This window comes from Oryza glaberrima, chromosome 2 (assembly GCF_000147395.1).
Source record: "Oryza glaberrima chromosome 2, OglaRS2, whole genome shotgun sequence".
NCBI lineage: Eukaryota > Viridiplantae > Streptophyta > Magnoliopsida > Poales > Poaceae > Oryza > Oryza glaberrima.
In genome coordinates, this window is record NC_068327.1 from 6,426,853 (window position 1) to 6,446,583 (window position 19,731).

General features: G+C 39.2%; 2 protein-coding genes across 2 annotated transcripts; both read left to right on the forward strand.

Moving 5' to 3' along the window:
• Positions 1–4,540: 4,540 nt before the first annotated feature.
• On the forward strand, positions 4,541–6,545 carry LOC127764243 (premnaspirodiene oxygenase-like). Its single transcript, XM_052289095.1, has 2 exons — positions 4,541–5,020; positions 5,482–6,545. The coding sequence occupies exons 1-2, from the start codon at positions 4,541–4,543 to the stop codon at positions 6,535–6,537; spliced, it is 1,536 nt and encodes a 511-aa protein (XP_052145055.1). The 3' UTR covers positions 6,538–6,545.
• A 1,545-nt stretch (positions 6,546–8,090) lies between these two features.
• Positions 8,091–10,559, forward strand: LOC127764172 (premnaspirodiene oxygenase-like). The gene is made up of 2 exons (XM_052289009.1): positions 8,091–8,564; positions 9,507–10,559. The coding sequence occupies exons 1-2, from the start codon at positions 8,091–8,093 to the stop codon at positions 10,557–10,559; spliced, it is 1,527 nt and encodes a 508-aa protein (XP_052144969.1).
• The last annotated feature ends 9,172 nt before the right edge of the window (positions 10,560–19,731 follow it).

Below are 19,731 nucleotides of genomic sequence, written 5' to 3' on the forward strand. Positions count from 1 at the left end.
TGGGTGATAGTATAGCTGATTGACTTGAAACTCTCGTGTATACTAGCTAGTATCGTGTATTATGTAAGCCCATGCATGGTCAGCCTTACATGCCTTTAGGTTTGTCCTCTCCTACCCATCAAAATGTTGTGTACCTTTGACAGTATTGTTGCCTGAGTATTTACTCTCTTTTAGAGAATTTTGTAATATAAGTGGCTGTAATTTCTTTGAAGCAAAGGTCGGAATTTTTATTCCATTATCTAAAAAATATAAAGCCATAAAATTTGAGAAATAATTCCTAACACAATTAATGTTATACTTTTATCTTGCCTAGTTTGCAGGTATTTGACACTTCACCCACTAGTAAAAAATAATTTGTGACCTACTCCCTCCGTTTCACAATGTAAGTCATTCTAGCATTTCCCACATTTATATTGATGCTAATGAATCTAGGCATATATTTATCTAGATTCATTAGCATCAATATAAATGTGGGAAATGCTAGAATGTATTACATTATGAAACGGAGGAAGTAAAACTTTTTGTATGCAGCATCCAGGCTGGAATTTCAGGCTTTCTGCCCTGTAGTCTATGCTAATTACTAATTGAAGTGTTCAATTTATACTGTAATCATTCTCATTTAGATTTTTTTTTTGGAAATGAAGAGAATATATTATAAGCCGTCAATTGCCACGTTTTCATGATCTTTAACCTTGTCAACAATGTTTTATATTATTGAGAAGGCCGAATGTTCTTCATGGCGCACAAAGTTCTGATTATATTTATCATTGTCTTAACCGAGAAGTGCCATTTATTTCTCTTTAAGGAGACCTGACCTCCTGTGTTTGCATGTGTCCATTGTTATTCGTTGACCTTGAAAGGATTAATTGGGGTGTGTATAGTTTATTTTATGTTAGTGTTTGGATTCATGAATATTATAAATATCATTGTTTTCTAACCAATTTGTTTGTCGACTCATGCCACACAATTCGTACCATACTGTAGCTATAGATAGCCAAATAAACTGCCCAACACGACAAGGCTCGGGTCCGAGATCAGTCAGGCCAGCACAGCCCGACCAACATGTCGAATCGGGCCGTGCCCGCCCACGAGCTACACCAACAGCCTAGGCACAACCCAATAAGACTTGGGTCATGCTGGATCGGCCCAAAGACATAAAAGCCCATTGTACTTATCTTTGGAATAAGTCTATTTTGCATCCCTCGTCTCTTTCGACCCTATCTTCTACGTCTAAAATAAGTCTATTTTGCATTTCTCATCACTTTGGATCGTGTCTTGTATGACTGAAAATAAATCTATTTTGTCTCTATGATCGTTGGACCGTTCCGTGTCGCTAGCACAACGCATGGGCAGTGCCGTCGAAATCGGAAATCAGGGAAACGTGATTAGCAATGTATTTAGTGTAGATTAGAGTCATTAGTTATTTCTTTGCTTTTCCGGATAAATACATGTGAACACTAAAGAAGAACATTTATGCCTAATTATCCCGGATCTAAACGGTGGCATAAGTGTTCTTTCTGCTAATATTGATTTTCAAATGGGTGACCTTAAAAGATTTGCATGTGAAAATCGATTTCTCAAGATGGGTAGATGCTCGCCTTCACAAACCTTTAATCGCATGTCAGTGATATGTAAAAATATGTTTTGACTGCTGAGAAAAAAAAAGTTTCATAGTAGTGATGATGAAATGTGTTAAATGTTGCAATAAATCTTGAATAAAATTCGACAGAAACCGAGTGATTTGATTACGAGAGGTCCAAAATTTGAAAGGTAATGTAAACCTAAGTCATGCATTACTTGCATTACTATCCCAGTATTGTAAAAGATGGAAACCGGCTGTCGAGCAGATAGGGTACCACTAAAGTGATTAGTCGGAATACGGATTATTAGTCGGAATAATACGAAAATTTATCGTTCAAAAAAATTGTATATTTGCTTATTAGTTTAGTTTTGCTTCTATTTAAATTAGCATACATTATATTTTCAGTCTGAATTGGAGTTGCACGCTGCTGCAGAGCAGCCGCCGGCGGAGCGAGTCAAGAGCTCAAACAGACGCAATGCCACTTAACTGTACTATGTAAGTCATAATTAACGACAAGGTGAAGAATTTCTCGCCTTGCATAAATTATAAATTATAAGAGCAGGTATAATAGCAAACTATTAGCCAACTATAAATATATTTTAATGAAATAAAAGATGAGAGAGAAAAGCAGCGGGCTACAAAGCTGTAGTCAGCTGCAGCGCGGACTCCAAGACACGTTGTGTGTATGACAGGTGAGACCGTATATTAATAGTATAGTAAGTTGCTATTGTATAAATTGGCTATTAGATTGACTATAAATGAATTAGAGCTAGTAGTGAGCTATACTATTAAACTTGCTCTAATACTCCTACGCAGCACCCTGGATTTTCAATGTAGCAACACAACAATAATCATGCCAATTAATTACATTGAGCCGGGTTGATTGACACCGTCGTAGATTCGAATTAAGTCGTCTGTCCTGCATCCCGGCCTGTCTGCTTGCAGTTGCAGCAACTTTTCATCCATTCGGATATTTTTTAATTAATGTCCTCCCTTATCTCAGTATCCTGCATTAGATTGAAAATTTCAGGAGGTCAACTGAGTTTAAATTTGTTACTCCCTCGTCTTATAATATGGAACACAAGGACTTATTCCATATCACATAATATACTACATACATATATGCATTCAATTAACTAGTATATTTTTTTCTGAATTTTTTTAAAAATCTTCCACCATCAAAATCTTTCATCTCATAATTATTTCTAAACAAAGATAATAATAATTATTTCTTGATCTTTGGATTAGTGGTGGTTTTGTCTTATATTTAAATAAAATGAGTATTTACATAGACCATCTTGAGCGATTGAGATCTCTCCTCTATTTGTATATAGCTTTATAGATCATGTTCACCTCACAAAAAAAAGATTGTTTGCAGTTTGATTAGTAAAAAAATTTCATCAACTTCCTCCTATTTGTGTGTATGATATTATCTAGTAGAGAGACCTACTAAAAATAATACCGAATTTTCATGTAAGCACAATACAACTCTAATACCGAATTTTGGTGTAAGCACAGTACAACTCGTCCCACAAGTTTATTCAACCACAAAGGGCGGGGAACCCATGTTCATTATGTGATGGCTGAATGAGCCATTCTTTGAAGATACTTTATGTGGTTTTTAATATATGACACGCCGTTAAGTTTTTAGATATGTTTGGCCATTCATCTTATTTAAAAATATGTATAATTATTATTTGTTTTGTTATTAATTACTTGATTTAGTATTAAATGCTTTTTTAGCACACTTGTATTTTTTAATGTTTGAGAGAAAGTTAAGACGCATAGTCATACCTACACATGTCTAAAGTAAATATCGTCATAAATTAAAATCTGGAGGAGTGCAATAGATGACAGTATAGTCTGACTTTTGGTTGGAACAATTCGAACCCATTGAACAAGATCCTGACTTATAACTTGACGATTTCCATGCATGTTTTGAAATGGATTAATATCAAAATGTATCTAATTGACTATACAATTCAGATCGAGTTATAGGAGTATGCTACTACTAAGATTGCTCATATAATATTTAATTATTTTCTGAGAACATGCAGGAGTGCTGCATTGGATTGAAGGAGCTTGTATTACAGACTGCATCTTTTTTTTTTTCTCAATGTCTACATCAAATGGCATTCCATACATGTACTTTTATGAAGAGGTACGTGATAAAATAATCTATGTTGTCTAATATTCTTAATCTTTTTTGTAACTACTTTGACCACGTACAATAAAAAGTCACGAGGACATAAAAAGTCAACTTGTCGTATAGTAGTGTTCCTGAAATAGCGTAGACTGGACTGTATCCAGTTGTTGACAAATGACAGCTGCATGCCGCCGGCATATATTGATATATACATCCAGATAGAAACTAGCAACGGAGCTTAAAATTCAACAATAATCAAATTAACTAACCTGTGATAGTATACTACTGGAGCATTTGGATATCCAAAACAATTATTGAAGCTAATATTATCGGGGGAAATGGTCGTAGTACGTAATTGCAAGCTAGTGTAGTCTGTGTTGCAGGGCCATGCAAAGACTTGATTTTTCCTCTGAAGACTCAAAGCATGAATTAATCTCTGTACGTAGTTTGGACTTTGAACACGCCAACCACTGCCTTCCTATATACCTTCTGCTATAAATACCGTAAATCATCAGCTGATCACCAAGCAGTCAAGCACTTAGTAGTCAGGGGAAGCTCAAGCACTTAGGGTCTATTTGAGAGCTTGAAATTCGGAGAAACAGTTAACTAGCAGCCATCTTCTGAGGATCTGCAAAGTAGGGTTTTTCAGCTTCTGACTACTAGTTTATTTCTATAGATTCTACGACCGTAGCTTCTCAGAATTTGAGTGAATGAAAAGTTGAACTGTTTAAAGAAGCTTCCGATTAAAAAGAAGCTACAGCTGTCAGAAGTTTTCCAAACAAACCATTCATCTCTCTCTTTGCTTGCTAGCCATGGATGGGCTCTTGTACCAAGCGCTCCTCCTCTCCGCGCTCGCCGTCGCGGTGCTCCAGATCGTCAAGCTCGCCGTCGTCAACAGAGGGAAGAAGCAAGCGGCGGCGGCTGCACCGACGCCCCCGGGGCCATGGAGGCTGCCGGTGATCGGCAGCATGCACCACCTCGCCGGGAAGCTGGCGCACCGCGCGCTCAGGGACCTCGCCGCCGTGCACGGCCCGCTGATGATGCTCCAGCTCGGCGAGACGCCGCTGGTGGTGGTGTCGTCCAGGGAGGTGGCGCGGGAGGTGCTGAGGACGCACGACGCCAATTTCGCCACCCGCCCAAGGCTGCTCGCCGGCGAGGTCGTGCTCTACGGCGGCGCCGACATCCTCTTCTCGCCGTCCGGCGAGTACTGGCGCAAGCTCCGGCAGCTCTGCGTCGCCGAGGTGCTGGGGCCGAAGCGCGTCCTATCCTTCCGGCACATCAGGGAACAGGAGGTGAACATTGATTGTCAGTATGAATATAAATATTAATTGACACATATTCTGGTCACATATGTGCTTAAATGCATGCTTGATCACTAGTTTATGTTGGTATACGATCACAGAACCTATAACCCAAACATGCGATTGCAACTGATCTAGATATAATCAAAGGATTTTTCACAGTTAGTCATATTTAGTTTTAAGTCAACTTTTACTGTGGTCTTTATTGTCAGTAGAATTAGTCTAGATATTTCATTTCTTATTTAATGGGCCACATCTATTTGTATTATCTTTTCAACTACTCGTATAGTAATAGAAAAAATAAACATAATCAATGGCTTAGATCATTTTTTTGTTAGTAATAATACTGGTAGTATGGTTACTAGCAGTAGACACCTCCGTAAATTTAAGTAACTCTTAAAAATTTCAAGGTGATCTCAAATTTCTAATACATCTATGCTTCTTCTATCTAGATGGCGAGTCGGGTGGAAAGGATCCGTGCGGTCGGACCATCGGTGCCGATGGATGTTAGTGCACTTTTCTATGACATGGCAATCAGTATCGTCTCATGTGCATCCTTTGGTAAGAAACAAAGGAATGCTGACGAGTACCTTTCAGCAATAAAGACTGGGATCAGTTTGGCTAGTGGGTTCAAGATCCCTGACCTCTTCCCGACATGGAGAACGGTGCTTGCTGCAGTGACGGGCATGCGGCGTGCCCTTGAAAATGTCCATAGGATAGTGGACTCCACCTTAGAAGAGGTCATAGAGGAGAGGAGAGGCGCTGCAAGAGAAAGCAAGGGCAGATTGGACATGGAGGACAACGAGGAAAACTTGGTCGATGTGCTCATCAAATTGCATGAGCAAGGTGGCCACCTAAGTAGAAATAGCATCAAGTCGGTGATATTTGATATGTTCACAGCCGGAACAGGCACGTTAGCATCATCGCTAAATTGGGGTATGTCGGAACTAATGAGGAACCCAAGGGTGATGACCAAGCTGCAAGGTGAGATCCGAGAGGCGTTTCACGGTAAGGCTACCATAGGGGAGGGTGACATCCAGGTGAGCAACCTCCCCTACCTTAGGCTTTTTATCAAGGAGACCCTTCGGTTGCACCCTCCAGTGCCTCTTCTTGTGCCCCGGGAGAGCATTGACATGTGCGAGGTCAATGGCTATACGATCCCTGCAAGGTCACGTATCGTTGTAAATGCATGGGCTATTGGGAGAGACCCAAAGTATTGGGATGATCCTGAGGAATTCAAGCCAGAACGATTTGAGGGCAACAAGGTGGACTTTGCAGGGACTAGCTACGAGTACCTACCTTTCGGAGCTGGACGAAGGATTTGCCCGGGTATTACGTACGCCTTACCTGTCTTGGAGATAGCACTTGTGCAGCTTCTATGCCACTTCAATTGGTCACTCCCAAAGGGTGTCACCGAGGTGGACATGGAGGAGGAACCTGGCCTTGGTGCACGGCGTATGACGCCCCTGCTACTATGTGCCACCCCATTTGTTGTTCCAGTATTGTAAGACAGACATTGATTGGTGCTAGCTGGTTGACTTAGAACTCTTGTGTGTACTAGTAGCATGTATTTTTTTTTTGTTTTCATTCCATGGTTGACCTTACATGCCTGTAGGCTTACACCCCCAATCCATCAAAAGGTTGTGTTCCTTTTACAATTAATTAATATACCGTCCTATATTTTTCATGTAGACAGCTACGAAGACATATATATTAACATAGACTGAAATGCTCGATAAAGAGTCTAGAATGTATCTGGCATCCCGTCCCATTTATATATTATCACCCATTCGATCCATATATTAGCATTTTTAAGATGCTTATTAGTACATATTAAGTATGAAGGGGAAAAACTTTGATAGCCCTTGTTAATTTGCATGTGCCATTTCATGATCGGATGAGGTTAAGAGATGAAGCATGCTGTTGCACAAGAGGTTAATAATGAACTATCCATTAACAAGACTATAGTCCTGGAAGATTATAATTAGAAATAAAAACAAAGCACTATGTGCCGACAAACTCCAACACACCTTGTTGAGGAAAAAAACTATAGAACCATACGATCACTGTTATGCGTGGCTGGACATTGTCTAGCTTACAATGGAGACACATAAGTAGGGCCTATCACCTAAATCTAAAGACAGTTGAACACAACGCACTTGTCCCTCACATAGACCAGTCACTATCATGATATCCAAGTATTGTCGCAATCGAAACAGTCTTTAGGCGTTAAAATAATTTTGGATCATCTACATGGGTGTTAATATTTTTATTTACTGTTTTCTCAATTAATGTCGGATTTTAATTAGGATGAGCATATGTAGGTAGTAAGACAGATAGGTAGATATAGATGGTGGCAATGATGCATACTGAAGATTCAATATTTCTTTTTTCTTGATAGATAGATAGATAGATAGATAGATAGATGTAGGAGTAAATATCATACAAGTGCTATTTTTCTAAGTCAAAACTATCTGTTGCTGTTGATTATTTGGGAAAACTACAAAAATAATTGATGATTCTATCATAAAACCGGTTTGTGATAGATTATTACCGAAGCTATTGCCACATATTATCTAAATTATCATAGGAATAATAAATTAAATATTTTAGAAATAAAATTAATAAAATACCTCGGAACAAAGTGACCTAATTAACAATGCAGCAAAAGAAAGTTTCTGAGAAAGTGTATATTTAGATACATGCAGCAAATAATTCATGGCAATAATCCAGTGAAGAACTTAGAGGAGCGGCGCTAAAACTACCATTAATAAAATTAAAAAAGTTATAGTTTTCTTAATTTAATATTGCATTGATAGATAGAGAGATGGAGAGATAGAGAGATGGAGAGATAGTGGATAGCTAGAAATGTAATATTGCATCTTTCTATCTCTCTAGCTATCCACTATCCACTATCTTTCTAGATAGAAAGGACTTCACTGCCCCTGCCATGCCAACCGCAGCTTCTACCTCTTCTACATATATGTGCAGCACATACACAAGCACATGCCACATACACAGTACAGAGCGCCGCCACAGCTCACAATTAACCTTGGCAACCATGGATGAGCTCTTGTACAGAGCTCTCCTCCTCTCCGTGCTCGCCGTTGCGCTGCTCCAGATCATCAAGGCGTTCCTCATCATCATCAGGGCAAAGCCGGCGGCGCCGCCCCTGCCGCCGGGGCCATGGAGGCTGCCGGTGATCGGCAGCATGCACCACCTCGCCGGGAAGCTGCCGCACCGCGCGCTCAGGGACCTCGCCGCGGCGCACGGCCCGCTGATGATGCTCCGGCTCGGCGAGACGCCGCTGGTGGTGGCGTCGTCGAGGGAGATGGCGCGGGAGGTGCTCAGGACGCACGACGCCAACTTCGCCACCCGCCCCAGGCTGCTCGCCGGCGAGGTCGTGCTCTACGGCGGCGCCGACATCCTCTTCTCGCCGTCCGGCGAGTACTGGCGCAGGCTCCGGCAGCTCTGCGCCGCCGAGGTGCTGGGGCCGAAGCGTGTCCTCTCCTTCCGTCACATCAGGGAACAAGAGGTACATATATAGGTCACACACATTAGCTTACACTACTTAACAATTTTAGGGCTTGTTTAGTTCTAAACTTTTTCTTCAAACTTTCAACTAATTTTCCATTACATCAAAATTTTCCTACACACGTAAACTTCCAACTTTTCCATCACATCGTTCCAATTTCAACCAAACTTTCAATTTTGGCGTGAACTAAACACACCCGTGGTGTTTGGATCCAGGTACTAAACTTTAGTCCCTGTCACATCGGATGTTTCGACACTGATTAGAAGTATTAAACGTAGACTAATAATAAAACTAATTGTATAAATGAGAGATAATTCGCGAGACAAAATTTTTAAACCTAATTAATCTATAATTAGTACATGTTTACTGTAGCCACATAGGATAATCATGGATTAATTAGGTTTAATAGATTTATCTCGCGAATTAGTCCAGGGTTATGGAATGAGTTTTGTTATTAGTCTACATTTAATACTTCTAATTAGTGTCAAACATCCGATGTGACAGGGACTAAAATTTTAGTCCCTGATCCAAACAGACCCTTAATTAACACATTCTAATCACAAATTCACATTTTGAAGTGTGATAGCCAAAACATGTGCATCATCGACATCGGACGTATTTTTTTTAATGAACCGGTACTTAGTGTGCTAATTTAATTGGATATATATAATAGGAGTATATATTGTACAAGTAAGAAAGAATAATACTAAAAAAAGCAAGGGGATAAGTTTTAAGGGTCGTTTTGCTCCAGATACGGTCTAGATTTTGATCTCCTCCTTGATTTTCGCCACTAGGGTTGTCGTCGAAAGCTCATTGTGTTCAAACACTCTACTTTCTCTCTTTCAAAATTACATAAGTACATCAAAAGAGGTTTGGTAGCTAATCATAAAGTTTGATCACAATCACTAATATCCTAATACAACATGTTATTTTTATATGTAGATGGAGAGTCAAGTGGAAGAGATCCGTGCAGCAGGACCATCGACGCCAGTGGACCTCACCGCAATGTTCTCCTTCCTGGTGATCAGCAACGTCTCCCGTGCATCCTTTGGGAGCAAGCATAGAAATGCCAAGAAGTTCCTTTCAGCTGTGAAGACCGGGGTCACTCTAGCTAGCGGTTTCAAGATCCCCGACCTCTTCCCGACATGGCGAAAAGTGCTCGCCGCGGTGACTGGCATGCGGCGTGCCCTAGAGGACATCCACAGGGTTGTGGATTCCACCTTGGAAGAGGTCATAGAGGAGAGAAGAAGCGCAAGAGAAGACAAGGCCAGGTGCGGCATGGTGGGCACCGAGGAAAACCTCGTCGACGTGCTCATCGGCTTGCATGAGCAAGGTGGTTGCCTGAGTAGAAATAGTATCAAGTCAATGATATTCGATATGTTCACGGCTGGAACAGGCACATTGTCATCAACATTGGGTTGGGGTATGTCAGAACTGATGCGGAGCCCGATGGTGATGAGCAAATTACAGGGTGAGATCCGAGAAGCGTTCTATGGAAAGGCAACGGTGGGAGAGGAGGACATTCAGGCGAGTCGCCTCCCATACCTAGGATTGTTCATCAAGGAGACTCTTCGCTTGCACCCGCCGGTTCCTCTCCTAGTGCCCCGAGAGAGCATTGACACGTGTGAGATCAAAGGCTACATGATCCCAGCGAGGTCCCGCATCATTGTAAATGCATGGGCTATCGGGAGGGATCCACGATACTGGGACGATGCCGAGGAGTTCAAACCTGAGCGCTTCGAGAAAAACATGGTCGACTTTACAGGGAGTTGCTACGAGTACTTGCCTTTTGGTGCAGGAAGAAGGATGTGCCCTGGCGTAGCCTACAGGATCCCCATTTTGGAGATGGCGCTCGTGCAGCTCCTCTATCACTTTGATTGGTCGCTGCCAAAGGGTGTCGTAGATGTGGACATAGAGGAGTCATCTGGCCTCGGTGCACGACGCAAGACGCCTTTGTTACTCTGTGCGACGCCATTTGTTGTTCCAGTATTATGAGGCACATTGAAGATGTGCTAGTTGATTGGTGTAGAAGTCCTTTTTCTTTTAAATTGTGTGAAATTTTCTTTTCCATGCATGATCCTCAGATGCCTTTGGGCTTGCCCTCCAAATCATGAAAGGGGTGTTTTATTTTGTAATAATGTTATTATGCTGCATCGAAGACAACAACAAATTAAGGAATCATTTCTCCATTTTTAATCTTAAAAGTGCATTGCATCATCCTGTGACAAGTTGTAAGTTTCACAGTTGACACTAAGGAAGTAATGATACCTAGATGCGTAAATATAACTCAAAAGGGCATGCATGGAGGCCTCTTTTAGGCCCAAAACTTGTGTAGACTACATGCCAACGGAAAATAAGTTTTTTTTATTTCTTCTATAGTGGTGGTGTTCTTTGCGATCTAAAACTCTCTTATGGCCAATGTAAATGGAAAATTATATAGTGCGAATCACATATATAAGTGAAAAACAGACACCTAAGATTTATCCACGTCACCAATAGTAAAGTACTCTCAGATTCAACCATTAGAAAAAAAAATTACTACGAGTAAAATTTTTTACTTTGTGATATGGATAAATCTCAGGCATCCACTTTTACCCCAACGGTAATTTTCAATTTTTATGTGGTTTCCACTGTATATTAAAACAGAATCTGGCGGATTGATTTGAATTCTGTTCTCGATTTTGCCATGTTGTTTATAAAAAATGCAGTCATTTGGGGATAAGAGCAGGTACAATAGCGGGCTATTAGCCAGCTATAAACATATTTTATTGAGATAAACGATGAGAGAGAAAAGCAGCGGGCTACAGATATGTAGCCCGCTGCAGCACGGACTCTAAGACACAATGTGTCTATGACAGGTGGGACCATATATTAATAGTATAGTAAGCAACTATTGTATGAATTGGTTATTAGATTGGATATTGATGAATTGGAGCTAGTAGTGGGTTATACCGTTAAACTTGCCCTAAGGTATGTTTTGTGACCGACAGTTACTGTTTTTTTATTTTTTAGAGGTGAATAAAAATTGGGCGACTCCCAAACAGGCCATTTGGTCTTATTTATTGTCAGTTTAGTTTGCAGACACAGTAGTTCAGTAGGAAATGTGTTGGAGTAGAAATCCCTTAACGCGCAAATCACACTTATGGTGTGTTTGGTTCACGGTCATATATGGATGAGATATGACCATTCATGTTTATTGGATATGACGATTTAATTTTTTGTTTGGTTTTTATAGATAGGATGGATCCAATTTTTTATTTGGTTGGAGGGATATAAGATGAATGGGATAAACCAAAATTTAGTGGGGCCATTATCATACATATTTTTTATTAAAATATAATCATCCAAGATCTTGTTTTAAAGATTTAATTGTAATAAATATAATGGTATAATCGAATCCCAAATCAGATATACGGTTTAGGAGAAAAAACATTTAGAGCTTAACTGAAGATTAAACCAACCACAATCAATCAGAATAAGCCACATCACCCAAACCAAAATATGGATGGCTTCATCTGGCTAGTCAGATCCACTCATCCAGCGTACTCCCTCCATTCCAAATTGATCTACATATAATTTTTTTGAGGTTATTCCTAAATGATCTACATATTTGTGTTCATTTATTAAGTCTATTCGTTATTTGTGTATTGGAGTAAATGGACATTGATGCATGCATCCATGCACACAAGTATTTATAACCCACATGCAATATCTTGATTTGCTATTGGCTAGGAAATAATGGAGATGGTGCATGCATCGAGTTTGTTGCTAGAGTAAATATAGTATGAGAGAATTATTAGCTTTTTTTGGTCTTGGTGTACCTATGAAATATGTAGATCAATTTAGAATGGAGGGGGTATTAAGAGAATATTTCATTTTTTGAACCGCCCCATCCACCCTACCCTCCAAGAAAAAAAAATTGGCTTCATCTCTCATCCAACCAAACACACACACACCCTTACAAAATGCATAATAATATCGCTTTGATCAACATGTTGAATTACTAACTATATTAGTAATGAAAAGAAGCTAAAATTCTAATTAGTCAAACCATTTCATATTATAAATCATTTTGAGTAAATATCAGAGAACCCCATGTACATGTACTTGTGTTTCATAAACCCCCATGTCGAAGCACCTGGTTTCAAAATACCCCACGTAAATGGATCAAGGTTCAAAAAACCCCATGTCTAAGCAGTTTGGGGCATTTGAAGTTCCCAGCATGGCTGATGGCCCATGCCACTCTTCCAGCAGTCGCATTCGTAGCTAATGTGAAGGCGTGGTCAAATGCGGGTGCGAGGTCGCAACTTTAGGCGAGATGGAACGCTCAGCCATTCTCTCGCTTCTCTTTCTCCCCTGTCTCGTTCACTCGTCTCCCATTAGGGCACCTGCTAGACGATGCCGCTGAATGCTGGAAGATAAAGGATCGCAGTAGACCATACGGCCACGAGAGGCAAGCAGCTCAAGCTATATGGTTGATATATGGCAGGTTTCTTTGCGGTATTTGTTGGAGATTATGTTCTAGGATTTATTTGATTTGGGGCAGGACAAATGCTAGATTGATCCCTTTTCTTATATATGCTTGTTTCTAAGAGTTTGATTTGAAATTGTGTGTTTTGGTGATTTGGCTTATAGAATTGATATTGTGATGTTGAAATCAGCAAGCTGATTATAACAAATTTTCTGAGAAAGCAGTCAACTAGGGAGAGGTGGCAGTCCACTTGTTTTGTTTTGTTTTTCCCTGGGATCGTCATCGTTTAGTTGCTGACATCCGCCAGCTTCTTCTTGCTGCATTATGCATGTGTCGCTTCGTTTCATCCGTAGCAAAAAGCTAACGATCGTTGAGACGATGTCTAAGCTGCAGGTGGGCCACGAGCCGAGTTGGCAAGACAAAGATGGCCCTAAACTGTTTAAACATGGAGTTTTTTCAGCTATGATCCATTTACATGGTGTATTCTGAAACCAGATGCTTAGACATGGGGTTTTCTGAAACACAAGCACATGTACATGGGATAAGACTAGTTTCTGGCATGATAATTGGTTTCAGCACTCTTGCCTGAAGGACATAGCACCTTTGTGTTTTAAACTGGCCAAAAGAAAGCAGAGATGTGTCCTTCATGAACTCCTAAACAACAACTGGATTGGCTCCTTTAGGCAATTCACCACAGTGGAAGAGCTAAATGAATTAGTGCATTTGGGAAGCTTGCTCCAAGATGTAAATCTTTCCGACAACATAGATGATATCTCTTGGAATTGGAATGAGTCAGGGTCTTACTCATCCAAGAGTGCATATCTCTTCCAATTCGAAGGACCCTTCACACCAATTGACTTCTCCTCGCTATGGAAGGCGCCGGCTGAGCCGAAAATTCAGTTCTTTGGATGGCTTGTCCTTCATCAGAAAACCTTAACCGCGCAAAGCTTACTTCACAGACATTGGCCGTGTAATTGGATCTGCCGTCTATGCACATGTGCCTTCGAAGACACCAATCATTTGTTCAGCGTTTGCAGCTTCGTCAGAGAAGTATGGAACTTTGTTCGCTCCTGGCAAGCTTTGCCACCTGTTATTGCTGATCCCACGGCCGGAACCTCCGTGTGGTGGGCTGCAATCAACTGCGTTCTCTCAAAGGATCAAAAGTTGGCGGTTAGAGGAGCACTCCTAACAACATGGTGGAATGTTTGGTTAGAGACAAATAATAGGATTTTCGCTAATAGTGCTAGAACCGAGCGTGAGGTGGCCTATGTCATAAAGCAGGAGCTTGATCTCCGCAAGTCGGCTTTTAGGCCGACCTGATGTCTTCTTTGTTTTCTCTAACTGGCTTGCAAGCACTATATTTTCTCTCTCTAATTAAATTCCGGCAGAGCTCCTGCCGTCGATTTCCCAAAAAAAAACAATCACATGTACATGTGGTTCTTTGATATTTACTCTTTTATTTTACAAACTAGGCAGGTAGCCCGCGCGAATGCGCGGGCATGTGTCGTATGATAATAGGTTTGAGATACTTATAAGAGCGAAGTATTAACCGGAGAACATCTGCCATGATTTCTCCCAAATTGTTTTCGTTCGCATTAATTGCTTTTACAATTTTCTAACCTATTAGCTTTCTATTATATCATATTTAAGTAATATCTATAAACAATTATTTATAATCTTCTTCATCTTTTGAAAAGAAGGTAAACTTATTTTCTTTAGAAAACATGTCAACGAAAGTAAAAGTAAGTGTAAAATAAAAGTAAGATGTTTTTCTGTTTAATTGCATACCTATTATCATGGTTTATTGGAGGATGATTTGGGTGGGACATGAAGCTCCACTAAATTGTATATAGCCTAGTATGATTGACATAATTTGAGAGGCAGTCTATCTATGAATATATTATGTAGAGTGGGTAAGAGGTACTACACAACCTAACATGAATACGATAACGACGAAATATAATTGCACAATAATATTTTTGAAATGTGATGTACCATGAATACATATAATGATATATATATATATATATATATATATATATATATATATATATATATATATATATATATATATATGTATATATATATATAACGATTAGAAATAATGGTTTTAGAAATAATGGTTCCACCGGTTTAAAAGGCATAGGAATATTCCATAGATGTAGCTTAAAAATTATGGTTGTTTTGATATCCAACATTATTGCGAAGTGAACGTAGCTCAACTGGTTAGTTTCCTTGTGGTGGAACTTTCCCACTCGGGTTCAAGTCCCAAACTTGAAATTTTTTTTCAGTGGTAGATGACGTATCCATCAACAGTGAGGCGCTCATGGTGACTTCGTCAATATCAAAATATGTCGGCCTAATCTCTCAGAGGTCCTAATAGGAGTAGGGTATGCGTTCATAGGGGCATATGTACTTTGTTTCTCGAAAAAAATATCCAACATTATTTGTTGTTTCTCTTTTAGTTTAATAAGTTTAATAGATAGAAAAGATGTCTTTGTTTCTAAAAAAATATCCAACAGTATTTGTTGTTTCTTTTTTAGTTTAATAGATAAAAAATAGGGAGGTGACGAACAGTGTTGTGTGCATGTGATGGCAAGGAGGAGGTGGAGGAGATTTTTTTTTCTAATTTTTCTATATGAATTAAGTGAAAGCCGATGATGGGGTATTTCATTTTTTAAGAATTTCTAAGGTTCTTTCTGTTATACTGTTATAGGACGTGACACATGGCAACTTAAGATTTCCTTTTAATAAAATAGATCTAATAGTCAAATATAATGGATGCATCAATTTAATTGGTTTTTCTTAGAATTTTAGGAGATGATATATGGTCATTTATGAGTGCTCTGGAGGGCGTTTAATTGTGGAGGGCGTTTAATTGATTTTTGTTACGTACAGTGATCTAGTATAATATAATACATCTGTTCAATTAATTTTTCGTTGTTGTTTAGTTGTCAGGCCACGATAGGGTCAACCTTTAAATGATGTATTTTAAATTTTATATAGTAAAATATAGCTAATGTGATTTTTATTTATTTATTTTATTATAAATAAAACAATAGCTATGATTATTTTTATTTTATGTTAGTTAAAAAAAATAGAAGAGGAGATAATTGAATTGGAGAAGAGAGGATGAGAGAGTTATAGGGGAGGGTAAAGGTGTACGTAAAGCAGGATGGGAGGAGATTATTGTTCTCAAGATAAATAGAATGGGTCCTAGTTTTGAGTTGATTATTAGAAAATACTTTAGGTATTGTATTTTTAATTAAACTACTTAAATTGTTCTAATTTAAGTGTGTATTATTAATCAAAAGGTTTTAAAATCTATTTGATGTTTTTCTTAAAAATGTATGGATTAGTGAACAATAGCTAATGCATAGAATATGTATGACCAAAGTAATGATTTTTTAAAAAAAATATATAGTTAACTTGGTTCTTTAATTTTAAGTTTTACACTAAATAATCTAATGGTGTACACCAATAAAAAGTTAGCTATATGATTTAGATAGTATAGTTGTTTAAAATTTTTTAACATAAAATATTTTTTTCATCTAACTAAATGAGGAAAATAAGAGAGAAAACATATAGGTGAGGAGGTACATACGCACAATGGGTCTACCATATATCAGTGAAAATCGACAACCAGATATTTTGTTTATTCTCATAATTTTATGATTTTTCTAATTTATTGAAATGTCACGTGGCGGCGTAGAAGTGTGTGTAGAAGTACTACATGGCGGGTTTACAGAATGTTTAATGGGCAAAGAGCTAAAAATGCTTCCATGTGATAGTTTTTAAATGAAAATATAGTTAATATCAAATGTAGTCGTAGTATTTTCCCTGTATACATCTAATTTAGATAAGTTTATTAGGGATGGGTGGATGTTTCTCGTATGTATAAAGATTCGAGTATGGAAGAACTGTGTGTAGTATGTACATACCTGGGAGATTTTAATTTTTTCTCAATCATGGATAGTAGCACGTTTATACATGAGAATTTTTTCAGTTTTTTTTTTTGAGCAGCACGTATGTACGTTTCTCTCGTAGCAATTAGGTGGGACCGTGGCATGGCTAATCCTTCTTCTTTTTTTCAATCATAATTACGTATTTTGTTCCTTTTTTTCGCGAGTAGCAAAACATGGAAGTACGTATACGTACGTGTATATATATACGTGGGATGTATTTTAAATAAATCTAATCTAATGGTTTAAAAATAGTGGGTCCACTGAATTAAATAAAAATCGATGGTTGGATATTTTTCTTTTTTCTCATAATTGTAAGATTTTCTCTTATTTATTAGAGCGCCACGTGGCAGCTTATGAGTGTTTGTAGGAGTACCACATGGCGGTTTGAGAGTGTTTGTAGGAAGTTTAGTAGACTTTTAGCTTAGCCAATGAGCTAGATCAAATGTAGTCAAAGTAGGAGATATAGGACATTGGTGTCAAAATAATATATTTGATCGTTAATTTTTAAATAATATATAAATAAATAAAACCATAATTTAGTAATGTCACATGCTTTTTTCTACCGTACGGAGCGAGTAACTTTTAATAATACTAATCAGATATATTTTTATGGCTCAAAGCATAAAAGCATAGATAATATGGAATTGGATTATTAGTTTGGGAAAGAAAAAAAGAAAAAAAAAGTACGTACCTATTTTTGGGAGGGGCTGCTATGTACGGAAGTACATACGTGAAGCGATGTACATTCTATATTGTGGAAAAAATAAATGGTAAATTTTCAATATGGATCGAATGGTGGAAAACAATGGGTCCACCAGATTTAATGAAAACCGATGGGTGACAGCTTAGTAGCGTTTGTAGGAGTACCATATGGCGGTTTGAGAATGTTTGTAGGAAGTTTAATAGACTTTTAGATTAGCCAATGAGCTAGATCAAATGTAGTCAAAGTAGGAGATATAGGACATTGGTGTCAAAATAATATATTTGATCGTTATTTTTCCAATAATATATAAATAAATAAAACCATAATTTAGTAATGTCACATGCTTTTTTCTACCGTACGGAGCGAGTAACTTTTAATAATACTAATCAGATATATTTTTATAGCTCAAAGCATAAAAACATAGATAATATGGAATTGGATTATTAGTTTGGGAAAGAAAAAAAGAAAAAAAGTACGCACCTATTTTTGGGAGGGGCTGCTATGTACGGACGTATATACGTGCAGCGATGTACATTCTATATTGTGGAAAAAATAAATGGTAAATTTTCAATATGGATCTAATGGTGGAAAATAATGGGCCCACCAGATTTAATGAAAACCGATGGCTAGATGTTTTGATTTTCTATAGCGCTATGTGGCGACCTGAGAGCGTTTGTAGGGGTGCTATATGGCGGCTTGAGAGCGTTTCCAGGAAGTTTAATGGAGTTTTAGTATATAATAGATTTGATTTAATAGAAATTCAAAGTGATTTATAATATAGAACGAAGGGAGTAATTGACATCGATCGTCACACAATCACTGAACTGTTACATGGATATAATCGTAATCTACACAGCAAACAGAAAAATTCTTACAGTTGTTCCAGTAAATTGTTTCTTAGTTACGCCTTGCGCTGCAGGAAGGCGTAGGTGGCCCCGATCGCGGCGGCGGCGGCGGCGATCTCCAAGGCGCGCGGCGTCAACCTGGCCGCCCCCGTCAGCTGGTAGGCGAACTCGACGGCGAGGAGCGCCGCGAGCGGCCACAGCGGGGCCTTGAGCCGGTCCCTGATCCCCGGCGAGCCGCGGGGAGCTCCCTGGAACCGCGTGAGGAAGTAGAAGTAGAGCAGCAGGAGGAGGTACGGGTAGGCGAAGACGGCGGCGGAGAACGGCGCGCCGGGCTCGAAGCGGCGCATCTCCAGCGTGGAGTTGAGGGCTGCGAGCGAGTAGCCCACGAACGTGGCCCAACCGTCGCCGCCGCCGCCGTCGGCGGCGTCGGCTTGGGGATGGTGATCCGCCGGCGGTGGGAGCGGGGGCTCCTCCTCCGGCGGCGGCTGCGGCGGCGCTTGGCGGGAGGCCATCGTGGTGGATCGGAGCACGCCGCGATCGAGAGGATGCAATGCGAGGTGGAGAAGGAGGAGTAGGTAGCTCGCGAGCAGGAAGAATGGCGGAGATCGAGGAGAGTAGGCGACGAGACGACTCGCGATTGTCAATGATTGTAGGCGCGTCACGCGTGGACTTGAAATGTGATGCGAGATGATGAAATAAAAATGAAATGTCCTGCAATTTGGTGAGTTTCAAATAAGATTCGACGTACATTGAGTGGTTTCAATTTGAGATGACGAAATTGGAGTTAGATTGAGAATTCTGTGAGTTGAAGTAAACTCTCAAATTTGTGCCTAGTGGTCCGAAAAAAACGGAGCGGTCCATTAGCACGTGAATACGTGATTAATTAAGTATAATTAAGTATTAGCTACTCCCTCCGTTTTATAATGTAAATCATTCTAGCATTTCTCACATTTATATTGATGTTAATGAGTCTAGACATATATATTTATTTAGATTCATTAACATCAATATAATTGTGGAAAATGCTAGAATGACTTACATTGTGAAACAGAGGAAGTATTTTTTTAGCACGTGATAAAAAATTAGAAATATGATTTTTTTAAGTAACTTTCGTATTGAAACTTTTTTTAAAAAAACACACCGTTTAGCAGTTTTAAAAATGTGCGCGCGGAAAAAGAGAGGG

Excerpts from the sequence above, each read along its gene's own strand:
- LOC127764243 (XM_052289095.1), top strand. The coding sequence starts at position 4,541 with ATGGATGGGCTCTTGTACCAAGCGCTCCTCCTCTCCGCGCTCGCCGTC. Across the intron at positions 5,021-5,481 it reads GGCACATCAGGGAACAGGAG|ATGGCGAGTCGGGTGGAAAG; the intron begins GTGAACATTGAT and ends TCTTCTATCTAG.
- LOC127764172 (XM_052289009.1), top strand. The coding sequence starts at position 8,091 with ATGGATGAGCTCTTGTACAGAGCTCTCCTCCTCTCCGTGCTCGCCGTT. Across the intron at positions 8,565-9,506 it reads GTCACATCAGGGAACAAGAG|ATGGAGAGTCAAGTGGAAGA; the intron begins GTACATATATAG and ends TTTTATATGTAG.